Below are 13493 nucleotides of genomic sequence, written 5' to 3' on the forward strand. Positions count from 1 at the left end.
CTGTCTGTCCTGGTGGGCTCACTAGCTATTTAATGTACCTGGGGCATTGGAGGATTAAGTGACTTGCCCAGGCTCTAAGGGAGCAGTGTGGGATTTGAACCCACAACCTCAGGGTGATGAGGCTGTAGCTCTAACCACTGCACCACACACTCCCCACATATTGCGTAATGCACCTTATTTTAATAGTAATGGGAACAAACTGAAATGGAATACAGTATAAGCAAAATTGGATAGCACAAGCTGAGATAAGTCACCTTTTTATCTAACCTAAGGAAAAAAATGCACGTACAGTCAGAAAAAGGTGCAGTCAACTGACCCCAATTTGAGCACAGGACAGATGCCAAATTTTTTGTTTGTGAAGCATACAAGCAATGCTCGTGTTTTGGACGATTGTTTACCGTTTGGAGGCTTCAGGTAACGTTCTGTCTTTTTGTCTTAGCTGATACTCCACCACCAGCTTATATGCCTCCAGAAGAGCCGATGGGACAAGATAATTCACAGTCCATGGATACGAGTAGCATTATGATTCCACCAATTTTGCCAGCAGTGTCTAGTAGAGGTAAGATATAGTAAAATACAATTGCATATAAATATTTTATAGAATAATCTCAAATATTGGAAAATCATGTAGCCCTGTCCTATGCCACAATTTTATTTGGGGTGTCTATGAGGGCTAAGTGTCAGTTATCCTCTAATAATAACAAGCTTTTAATGATTTTAACAGGAGTTGCCATTCAACAAATAACATACAACTGGAAGGACTATAGAGGGTTAAATTACTGCTTTTGGTGGAGTTCGGTGTGTCATATGTATGAAATGGAAAAAACATTGGCAATTAAAAAAGGATATTTTAATAAATTTAAAAATGTTTGGGGGCCATTAATAGATTATTATAGTAAATAGATTATTATAATAAATAATTTGTATTTAACCCCATTTATTATGTATATGTGGGGGGGGTGGGGGGAGTTTATAAGTGTTGGATATTTATAAAGATATGTGTTAGGGGTTGAGGGAGATAATTTTTGTGGTGTGAAATTTGTAATAATTTCAAGTGGAAATGTATATTATGAATTGAATTATTGTACACTTGTTTGAAAATTTATAATGAATAAAGAAATTAAAAAAAAAGAAAAGAATAATCTCAAATATTGGAAAACAAATCAGCTTGTTTGAATTTGCTGGGTTTTTTTTATATCCTCACTATTCTATTACTGCTGGTTTTTAGCTTGTGAAATTGCCATGTCTTTGACTAACAGCTTTTGCGTTTATACTATCCATGCCAAATTTTCAATATATGTTATGGAACCTAAGAGGTTCCTGAAGGACTATTTTTAAAACTTCCATATGTTACATGCACATAGTTCTGTGTAGCACTAATGTTAATATTCAAATTTTCAAAATACAGTAAAACCTTGGTTTACGAGCGTAATTCGTTCCAAAAACATGTTTGTAATCCAAAACACTCGTATATCAAAGCGAATTTCCCCATAAGAAATAATGGAAACTCAGACGATTCGTTCCACAACCCAAAATCTTGAATACAAAATACTATACGTACTAGTATTGCAAGACCTCGCTCATTTAGAACAGTCATTACACTCCCGCAGAGTCAGAGAGAGAAGAACCGTCGGCTCATTTGTGATGATGTGACTCATGTATACTGTATGACTATTGTTTGTATATCCCTCCATTTTAATAAATTTTATTACTTTAAGCCGCTTAGAAATCTGATAAGCGGGATGACAAATTTTAATAAAACTTGGAAACTCGGTATTGCAAGACTTTGCTTGTTTAGAACAGTCACTACACTCTTGCAGTGTCAGAGAGAGAACCATCAGCTCAGTTGTGATGTGTGTATACTGTATGTACTGGTACTTGTATTGCAAGACATTGTTTGTATATCAAGTTAAAATTTAATAAAATGTTTTGCTTGTCTTGCAAAACACTTGCAAACTAAGTTACTTGCAATCCAAGATTTTACTGTATTCATTTTGAAATAATTTATCTAATTGACATGTTTGTTTTGTTGACAGATGTTCAACCAGTTGCTTATGAAGAACCTAAGCACTGGTGCTCCATTGTGTATTATGAGTTAAACAACCGTGTTGGTGAGGCCTTCCATGCATCTTCAACCAGCATTCTAGTAGACGGATTTACCGATCCTTCTAACAATAAGAACCGGTTCTGTCTTGGTTTACTGTCTAACGTCAATCGCAACTCAACAATTGAAAACACCAGGCGACATATTGGAAAAGGTAATCTTTGACCCAGCCCATTGTGTATAAGGATTTACCAAGAAACCTAGGTCTTCTAGCACTGTTAGTTGGAAGGGTGCAGGCCTCAAAAATGTATTTGAGCACCAGACTTTCATTGGCACAGGTCTCTCAGGTGAAACTGCACAACGGGGTGTCAGAAAACCAGAGCTGTCCCATGTGAGAAAAAATGGTCTTATTAAAATATATTTGTATGGGCTGGGCTGGGCTGGGCGGTGCGAGGGAGATCCTCCCTCTTCCCTGTGCCGGGCTGGACTGGGCTTTGAGCATTTGCGCATGCTCAAAGCCTTCTGGTCTCGCTCTCTCCGAGATTCTCAGATTCAGAATCTCGGAGAGAGCGAGACCAGAAGGCTTTGAGCATGCGCAAATGCTCAAAGCCCAGTCCAGCCCGGCACAGGGAAGAGGGCGGATCTGCCTCGCACCGCCCAGCCCAGCCCAGCCCAACAAGGGAGGATCTTCGGGCACTGGCACTGGCACATCCTGTGCATTGGTGCTGGTGCCGGTACTCAATCGGGTAAGTGACCGATGTCTTTGCGGTGATGGGGGAGATGTAGGATCGCGGGGGAGGAGGGATGACGCGAGCGGGGGGGAGGATGCCGGATCGCACTGAAAAAAAAAATTGTATAACGCGCTCACATATATATAACGCACATGGTTATACTCGGTTTGTAAAATCGTATATAACGCGCACGTTATATGCGTGAAAATACGGTAGAACTTATTAGCTCTGTCTCTGGGTGTTCCTTTCCTTTTAGGCATTATTTCATTGTAACCCGCTTAGACCTTTTTACAGTAAGTATTAATACAGAGTGGAACATTTTCCAGCCTTTAAGAATTGTATCCCATGAATTTTTACATTTGTATATATGTAGATAAAGTTATACCAGTTGCCCTTCCAATCGGATCATGCGTATTTAAAATCAAGGTTCCTAAAGTGGGTTTCTTTTTTTGTTATCTTCAGCAGTCTTATCCGACTCCATTTTTAAGGGAGTGGAGTGTTTTTTGGGGGGATAGACACAACTTTTATTGTTTTCAACTAGTGTTTCCTTACAACATAATGCAGTAGTATATACCTGTGGAGGGGGCACATGTTAACTTTGCTGCCTTTTTGAGCTATTTATTAAAAACAAAGTTACACATTTGGTCACTATAAATGATAGGAGGAGGACATCTGGTGGCTGGTCATTATACTAGAGGCATACGGTACAAGAATATGAGAAAAAAAGTTAATTAGCTGTAAACAGGAATGTTCTATAAAGCAAAGATGACATCCCGGACACAGTTCACTTAGGGCCTCTTTTACGAAGCAGATTAGCGCGAGCCGCTGCGGTAACTGCCCCAAAGTCCGTAGGGATTTAAAAGGCCACGTAGCACTCGCTACAACGGCTTCATAAAAGAGGGCCTTATTTAAGACAGTACAGACCAGATTAGCAGATGGCATCCAATGTAGGTGCTGTTAAGATCTGTGCCAATGCCCTCCCTGCTCCTTCTGCACCAGCCCCCCTGCACCCTCTCCCCCACTCCTTCCACACCCCCACTTGCACCCTACCCTTCCCAGCCCCATACCTCGTTAAATTTTCACCAGCGCAAGCAGCTTTTCTGGACTGCTGCTTGTGCTGGCTTTCCCTCTGATGTCACTTCCTGGCCCCCGCGACCCAAAAGTGATTTCAGAGGGAGCCAGGCCTGCGCGAGCAGCAAACTAGAGTAGTCGCTCGTGCTGGCAAACATTTTAAAGAGGTACGGGAGGGCGGGGAATGGAGGGCGCAAGCGTGGCGTGGGGAGGCGGAGAGGTGCCGGCGCCCCCACCAAGACAACGCTTGGGGTGGACTTCCCCCCCCCCCTTTACTACTCTATTGATCTGCACTAAGCTAGTGTTCTGTAAAGGAAATTCTGCGACCTTCACAGAATACTAGGTTAGCGTGGATTTCATGCCTAACTTTGCGTGTAAGCAATTAACACCTGCCAAAAGCCGACGTAAATGTTTGCACCCAACGGATGGCAGCTAAGCATGCAAATACAGGTCTTCTGTAACATGGCGCCTAAATTCTGGGAACGTCTCTGACTCATCTAGGCCCCTGCCGTGGCCACGCCCCTTTGGCATTGCATGCTATGAAATTTAGGCGCGTATATTATAGTATAGGGCAGATCCGCACGTAAGTCTTAACAAGCACTTAATAGGCAATAATTAACGCCGATTATAGATGGCACTTAATTGGTTAATTAGTTTACTTGGGACTCTGGGATCCATGCCAAACATTGGATGACTTATACAGAATCCAGGGGTTTTTTGATTGCAATTACAGAAGTCTCTTCATTGTGCAATAGTTCAGCATAGTATACATTTGAAGGGGGTGGTTTTTGTTAAATTCTTTATATATATATCTCTTTTTTTGTTTAATTTAAGGTGTTCACCTTTACTATGTGGGAGGGGAGGTCTACGCGGAGTGTCTTAGTGACAGCAGCATATTCGTGGCAGAGTAGGAACTGCAACTTCCACCATGGCTTTCACCCTACAACAGTGTGTAAAATTCCGAGCGGGTGCAGCCTGAAGATTTTTAACAACCAAGAATTTGCTCAGCTCTTAGCACAGTCCGTCAACCACGGCTTTGAAGCTGTGTATGAACTTACCAAAATGTGCACCATCCGAATGAGTTTTGTGAAGGTAAGTCTGGATTGGAACATTTTAGGTTCACTCTGCAGGTTGCAAAAAAATAATTGTAGTTGCAAAAAAAATTGACAATGTCTAAATTAGTGCAAGGGGCTAAGCCCTATGATCCGATTTCATTCTGGAGCAATCTTGTGCATCATTCGTCAAATTGATCATTTACAATATTGGTGACCTCAGTCCTGGGGAACTGCACTTGCTGAATAAAGCAGTTTTTACCCCCGAGCCAGTAACTCAGATGTGGCAATAGTTTGTACTTCTGCCTTACTGAGTTCGCTCCGTATATCATAACCCCTCACAATAATTTTTATCCTATATAATAAAACCCTAGCCGCGCATGCGCACTCTTACCTGCATGGTTCCGTCATCTCTGATCTGTGATCAGTAGGTCTATGGCGGCAGGAGTGCGCATGCGCACATATATCGCTCCCTCTCTCCATGGCCGCCAGGACTGGCCTGCAGCGCTGGACTTCCTGCTCTCCACCTCCTCAAGCAAAAATTAAAAGCTGCGGTGTCGGCTCCTCTCACGAGCCGCACCAGCGTCAGAGAAGGCTTCCGACGCTGGCGGGGATCGTGAGAGGAGCCGCCGCGGCACTTTTAAACTTAAAAAAAAAAAACCTTCGGCCGCAACAGGCCAGCCCGCGGGAAGGGAAGGGGGGCTGACAAAGAAGAGGACTCCAGCCACAGGAACGCAATAAGGGAAGGGAGGGGCATGAACAGGCTAGACTGCGGGAAGGGAAGGGTTGGGGCCGAATGGAGCAGGTCAGATCGAAGCAGGACAAAACGCAGTAAAAGAAGGGGGAGGGGCCGAATGGAGCAGGCCAGATCGCGGTAAGAGAAGGGAAGGGAGGGTGGAGGAAAATGCTGCTACTGCTGCACAGGAATCTGGAGGGGAAGTGAAATACCGCTGCTGTTTCAGCACAAGAAGGTGGGGGGGGGAAGGAGGAAAATGCTGTTGCTGCTGCACAGGGAAGTGGGGTGGAAATGCTGCTGCACAGGGAAAAGGAGGGAAAGAATGACAGACAGACAGCGGGACGGAGGGAGACAGAAAGAAAGGAAGAAAGACGCAGGGAGAGGGACAGAAAGACAGACAGAGAAAGGGGACCAGGGAGAGAGAGAGACAGCAGGAGGGAGAGAGACAGAAAGACAGACAGACATATATTCTAGCACCCATTAATGTAACGGGCTTAATGACTAGTAAAATTATATATCAAAAGTTCTCTTTTAATAATGTATGCTGCTGTCTTTGTGAAAAACAGTTCATATATTTATTGGTCCCCAGACTACTATCAGATCTTCTCCGTTAAAGCTAATACTAAAATGACCAAAGAAATCAAAACTCTGTAAAAAAACAAACAACCCCAAAACAAGCCTTTTTGAATTTCAAAAACTTATCTGAATCTAGGGGAGTTCAAGTTACTGCCTGACAAAGTTCCGTTTGTTTATTCCTCAGGAGCAGGAACAAATTTTTCCCCTCTCGGTGTGAAGCCCAGGCATCTGCTAATTTTAGACACGGTCCCCGGCAAAATCGTGGGAGGTCACAGCATTAGCATGTCATTTTTTAAATAAACACACTGTTATTAAAATACACACACAAGCTGGCTTGCTGAAAACGGCCATTCCCTTTCCCCTGTGCTGCGAGCCCAGATGCCTCTCCATCATATCCAGTCAGATTTCCACCAGCAGAAGCCCTTGAGTAAAACTCTGGGAGAAAATTTAAATTAAGCAATCTGCAACTCAAGCTTTAGTTCTGGGTCCAGTGCTGATGTTTGAGATCTAGTGTCTAGAATAAAGAACTACAGCGGTTTGTTGGTACTGGTGCTGATTCGCTTGGAACAGGTATTTTTTTGTGCTAGCCAACATAGTCATGGTGCTGTTCTGAAGAAGGACAAAAAAAATAACCCCCCCCCCCCAACAAAGGTGATCTGTGGTGCTCAATAACTTTATTGCATCGACCAAGACTCGACACATACATGTTTTGGCAGCTTTGGCACGCCTTAGAAGTCTGAATCTTGAGCTTATGATAAAAACTAATATCTATTAATTTGAATCTTGAGCTTAGTATCTACTAATTTGAATCTTGAGCTTATGATAAAATCTACTGAATCTTGAGCTTATGATAAAAACTAATATCTACTAATTTGTCGCCTTATTATCATATTGCTTGAAAATGAATGAAAATCAAGATAAAAAAATAAAAATGTGTCCACTGAACAAAGTAGACTCTCGGCCACTGGAATAACTAAAATCAAAAGTTATTGCGCACCACAGGTCACCTTTGTTGTATTTCTTTTTCTTGTCCTTCTACCTTGCAAAAGTAGTATCTCCGGTTTTGGTGTGGGGGTTCTGAAGCAGAAGGACTCCTGATCCTTCTTCTGTACCTAAGGTCTCATCAGCATTCTAGCATGGAGCAGCCATAGACACTTGTCTAGCATAGAAGTCCCAAAACTCAGTCCTTTTGTTGAATCTTCAGTACAGTGGCTCTGGGCAATGTCAATGAAAAGTTTACTAACTCCCATTCCAGTCATAACTATTCTGCTAGAGCAACCCTACTCATTTCTACAAAGAACGTGCAAAAAGAATTAAGACGTCTACAGAACACATTGATTATAATCAGCACACGCAAGAAAATTTGATCATGTAACCCCCTTGCTGGTCAAGTTTCATTGGCTACTAGTTGAATAATAATAATAACAGTTTATATACCGCAGTACCGTGTTCTATGCGGTTTACAAAAGATTAAACGAAGGTACAAATTGATTGAACTTAAGAGAGGTGGAAGAAAGTGATTAATAGGTCAAGAAAACCATTATTGAATACAGAATCACCTATGAAATTTTATTACTAACCTTTAAAACTCGAGCTACTTAACCACCCAGAATTCGTTAACAGACTAATCATTCCTTATACCCCGCAAAGATCTCTTCGTTCCGTTTCTCAGAACTTTGCTTGCTATTTCCTCCCTACGGCACATTAACACTATGCGTTCTAACATTTTCTCAGTTTCTGCCCCTTCATGCTGGAATTAAATTCCAAATTACTTAAGAGAAGAGGCATCCCTAAATTATTTGAAGTCCAAATTAAAATCCTTCTTGGTCAATGACGCCTTTGGGCTATAACCATCCTTTTAAGGATGTATTTTACGACCTTCAATAACTTTTATTAATTCTACCCCCTCCCTCCCTTTTTCCCTTTTCGTTCTTTCCTTTCAAGAATGTAGTTCCTCCCCTTTCCCTATTGTACCAGTCTTTCCAAGTCTTTTTATTTTAATGCTGTACTAACTTGTTTGTAGTAATGTCTTTTTTTCTATAAATCTTGTAAAATGAACTTGTACTCTTTGTCATGACCTTTCTATTTGATGTACACCGCCTAGAAGCCCGATTATGCGATATAACAATTTTTTAATAAACTTGCAGCACTTTTTTTTAAGTGATTGAAAAAAAGATTTCAGGAGTCACTAGACAGAACATTTTATTCCCAGTATCCCGTTGTCTCAGAATTCATGAGAAGGCTGCTTCATGTCAAACATTTTTTAAAGAAATCTTTTTATCCCATGAGACCTGAATATCATCTTTTTGTCTCGTATGAAACCACTATTTGAATTTATTATATTCTTTGTGTTTCGAGCATCTAACCTGGAAGGTAGCCATTTTCGTATAAAAGTCGGTAAACTCTACTCAGTGTCATAATAAAATAGTATTTCAATTTTCATTTCCTATCAAGAGTAGTTCCCTTTTCATTTTTAATGGAAAAGAAGGACCTTGGATTTAGTTACTGATGTTTTTAATAGTCCCTCAAAATGAGCTACTTAAAGGTTTAGTAGGCATTTTTTTTCCTGTCTCTGGAGGGCTTACATTTTAAGAGTGTATCATCACTCAAGGGGGAGGGTGGATTTGGGATATAATTTAATACAATATGTTATAATATGTTGTATAATATAGTATATTCTATTTTAGTTGAGAATGTGATGAAGGGTGGGTGGATGGGGATTTTACACTATTAGATTTATGTGTTAGATATTATAGTGCTATATGGAAATTACTTTTATGATATATTTTTGTGCACTTATTGTTTGATTTGAAAATGAATAAAGATTAAAAAAAAAAAAAGAGTATATCACCAGGCACTGAAGGATTTGCCCAAGATTGCAAGGCACAACAGTAAGATTTGAACTTGACCTCCCTGGTTCCCAGTTGCTGCCTATGGTTTATTCTAAATGGCATAAGCATCCTTGCAAGAAGTCACTTCATACTCTGGATTGCAAATGGGCTTTTGCCTAGTTAATCTTTAACAAGAACAGAATATATTGGAAAGTCTGCCCATCTGTTTCTCCTTTGACTCCAGCTGGCTTAGCAAAGTAGCAAAGTACACATTAGCCAGTTGGCTATCACTATGTATGCAGGTCATATGAGCAGATCATGGGCTCTGTCAGGGGTCCCCAAAGACTATTAGGTATGTTTTTATTGTAATCCTCTCAAAATTGTTGGATGTAGCGGGTAATGCATTTTTTAAAATAAATAAAATATCTGTCAAACTTCATCAAAGTCATTATGACTGCTAAAGCTCTCTTGAAATCTGCTTCACTGCATTTTCAAAGCAGCTACTTGGCTCTTTCTTGATCACGCAAGCAAGGGCAAAGTGGAAATGTCCAATCAGAATGGATGCATGGCCGTGTTATTTTGCAGCGTTTACAGACTCGGAGCAATGATATGATCGTTTTACTTTAGACCATTTGTCATTCAAAGACTACTTGCTACCCAAAGACTCCTAAGACTCCGGATGGCCGAAACATGATCATGTCGAGTCATTGAGTTGCTTTGGATGTACGATTTGTTTTGGATGAATAAAGACCATTGGATTTATCAGATGAGTTGAAAGACACTTTTTTTGTGCACCATTCTGATTGGACATTTCCACTTTGCCCTTGCTTGTTCGATTTCTGTGGAATTGGTTCCCCTGTTTTATTGTGTCTTTCTTGACCACACCACTTGAACCAGTCCTCAGTCAGAAATGATGAATTTGATTGAGCATTACTGGGCAGCTAATGGTGATTGGACACTTGATAACTTAGCAGTGCCAAATGTGTGAATCACTTGCTTCGATACCTCATTAATTCTATTATTGTCAATGGAAAACAACTATTACAAGTAGACAAGTTTGCTTTACCTTTCGTAGTCCTTTTTTAAACAAATATAGGCTAGAGCCTTGACTTGCAGTTCACAGGGGATGTCTATAGGTCATGTTTTCCCTAACCCCTATTTGTTCTGTTTGTTTGGGGGGGGGTTGTTTTCATAAATTTTTATTGAAATGTTTTCAACAATATCGTGGTACAATCCGTAGCAGCAATAGAAAACCAAGAAGTACAAAATGATACAAGAAAACCCCAAAAAAGAACACCCTCCCCTTCCCAACTCCAAGGCAAAAATGCAAAATAGCCACAAAAAATAATACAAAGCAAAAACAGTGAAAAATCTACAAAAAGTCCTATAAAAGGAAATTCTATAAACAATAATCATGTCTCCCCAACTCTGGTTTGAAAAAATCAACTCCAGTTGAGTCAACTCCAGTTGAGTCTACTTCTTGAGTAGCATCAAAACGTCCATGATGTTTATCAATAATTTCTTCAGTTCTGCCAAATGATGTAACTTAGAAAGCCAGTCCTGCAGCGTGGGTCCAAACGATTGCATCCACTTAGCGGTAATAACACATTTAGCTGCCGCCAGACACATACGTTTTAAACGAACCTGCAACTTATGACCTTGACAATTTTGGAGGACTAGTAAGCAAGTTTTAGGGGTCCAAGGAAAAGGTTATTTTCAAGCCTAGGCCCTTGGAGGTCACAGTTGTAGGCCAAAAGCGTTGTTTCCCACAGGACCACCAAATGTGGAAAAAAGTCCCTTTGTCCTGTAAACAATGCCAACAGACATCAGTGGCAAAATCAGGGAACATAGCTTCCGTTCTGGGTTATAATACCAATGAGTAAGAACCTTATATGCATTTTCTTTCAATAACACACATACAGAAGTTTTTTGGACCTCAGGGAAGATCCTCTTCCATTCATTACGAGTCTGTTCACAACCCAAATCATCCTCCCACTGGGACATAAAATTATACCTGTGAAAGGCTCGCTGACTTAATCTATATAAAACAGATATGGGTCCTTTCAATTTCCCCAGAGCCAAACACAAATTTTCAAGATATTCTGTTTCACCTGGGCCTCCTGAAGCCATCCCTGAGTGACAATAAAATGCTTCACTTGCACATAAGGGAAGACATCACCCATCAGGAGATGGTAAGCCTCCTGTCGCTCCTCAAAAAGTATCATTTCACCCCCATCCAAAAATTGGCAAAATCTTATCAACCCAAGCGCTTCCCAACGTAAAAACACTCCCTCTTCCCTACCAGCCCGAAGAATGGGCTCAAACCTTCTGATACTTAGCCTATACAACATAAGAAGTTGGGCATACTGCCTCCGATATATGCAAATTCATGCATATTCATTCTGGATATCCTGAAAACCTGACTGGCAAGGGAGAACTCCAGGTCTAATTCATTCCACCCACTTTCCTAATTATCTACCTACAAACCCCCTGGGGATTTATTTATTTATTTTTATATACCACTTATAGCCTAAGTGATTTATTCAGATAAGCATTTTCCCTATCTGTCACGGTGGGATCACAATCTGACTAATGTACCTGGGGCAGTGGAGAATTAAGTGACTTGCCAGGGTCACAGGAAGTGGTGTGGGGTTTGAAACCGCAACCTCAGGGTGCTGCAGCTCTAACCCCTGTGCCAAACTATCCGCACTTTCCAGGCTTAGCTTCTGCTGACTACCCTTTTTAAAACAGTGGGTGTTCGGAAGAGGTCATTGACTTCAGTTTCACTGATGCCATATTTAAATTAGCAGTGATCACAAGTGGATGCTGAAGGATAACGTTTCCCAGATGAGGTACATATAGGGGACTATATTGAGGTCTCTAAAACAGATGGGAGTGTAGGTGGACGGCTTAGAAAGGAAGCAGCCTACTCCCAGGCTTAGGTCCCTGGCATGAGGGTTGCCTTGCCTCGGAAACCAGGGCAGGAGATCAGCTTTAAAGCCGGCAAGCAAGCAATAGTGAAGCTACTGGGACATTAGAATATTACTTCTCCAGAGGTGAAAAGATTCATCATTCTTAGGAAAGTGACAAAGTTACACTAATTAGTGCAATTTGCTGCATGAAAAATAATTCTAATTATAGCTCATAGCCATGCATTAGCTAGGGAGTTCTTTTACTAAGGGCGCCTTAGTGAAAGGACCCCTAAGTGTTTTATTTCCTTGATAACACTGGAGGTACGTGTGTGAGCTAAAAATTTGTTACATGGAATGTAATTTTCAGGTACCAAACTTCAGCACCAAACCATAAGTAATCCAGTACCCTAAGCTTAGGGCAGTTTATTAAATTATCTTATAAGCAGTTTTTTTTCTTAAGCATCAACATTACCACGATCAGTCAGAAGCTCCTTGCACATGTTATAGTTTACAAGACGAAAATAGACATTTTGATTTCTTGTTCATGTGTATCTGTGTTCCTTTTCAAGGGATGGGGAGCAGAATATCACCGACAAGATGTGACGAGCACCCCGTGCTGGATAGAAATTCATCTTCATGGACCCCTCCAGTGGCTGGACAAAGTACTTACACAAATGGGCTCACCCCTTAATCCAATCTCATCTGTTTCATAGTACTGAAGAAATATTATCCTCCAGCATCTTTTTTGAACTGCTTTGATTCTGGAGAATATTCTTATGGCTAATGTGAGCTGATTGGAGAACAGATGCATTGGCACTCTAGTCCCTCCCACTCCCCCATACACTTTTAACCAGTTTTGTTGAATTTTTAATTGTGTTTTTTTTCCCCCTTTGCAATTAGAATTGATCACAACACTAAAATATTTTAGACCTCAGTAAAAACATCTCCAACAAATGTTAAATGTATTTTTTTTTTTAATGATTTTGATCAATGTTTGTCTTAACTGGAAACATCTGCTACAGTATTTAGGTCGGGTAGAAAATATTTTGAATATTTTTAGTTAGGAATTAAAGGCTATATATTCAGAAGCAATGAATCTGGCACTAGAAAGTTCACTTGAGACTCAGTATTTAGAATTTGGCTGTTCAAGAGTCAAGAGATGATGTATTTTGAAGCGGACAACAACAAACAGAATTGGTAATGGCAATCTTAATACTTTATTCATAAAACAATGAACTTTGGGGTGTAAAATTTGTAAAGTTTCTTTAGTCTATGGCTTAGCAGTGAAAAATCCTGTGTCTAATCCATAATAATAAAAGGCTAAGCGCGCATGCGCTGTCGAAAATCCGTGAGTCCTGGTGGCGTGAGCTGTGCTTCTGTGCCAGTGCTCATGGTGCCTGCACTAGCGCGTGTGCCAGCGACTCCTCCCTCCCACTGCCGGTCCTCTTCAAAGCGGCCTGCTGAGGTTCGCCAGCCACTGTAGCGAACCTTGCAGGCCGCTCTAGCAAATCCAGGGAGGCGAAGGCGGGACGGAGGCTGC

At 41.0% G+C, this 13493-nt stretch overlaps 1 protein-coding gene across 1 annotated transcript in view; it reads left to right on the forward strand.

The window, feature by feature from the left end:
• The window catches only part of SMAD5 (SMAD family member 5), a 37042-nt gene extending 23997 nt beyond the window's left edge, over positions 1-13045 (forward strand). Inside the window, 5 exon segments of the mRNA XM_033927767.1 lie at positions 440-559; positions 2037-2258; positions 4681-4748; positions 4750-4938; positions 12523-13045. Of these exon segments, the coding sequence (XP_033783658.1) occupies positions 440-559; positions 2037-2258; positions 4681-4748; positions 4750-4938; positions 12523-12666 (743 nt within the window). The 3' untranslated portion in view covers positions 12667-13045.
• The last annotated feature ends 448 nt before the right edge of the window (positions 13046-13493 follow it).

Source organism: Geotrypetes seraphini, chromosome 18, assembly GCF_902459505.1.
Source record: "Geotrypetes seraphini chromosome 18, aGeoSer1.1, whole genome shotgun sequence".
Taxonomy (NCBI): domain Eukaryota; kingdom Metazoa; phylum Chordata; class Amphibia; order Gymnophiona; family Dermophiidae; genus Geotrypetes; species Geotrypetes seraphini.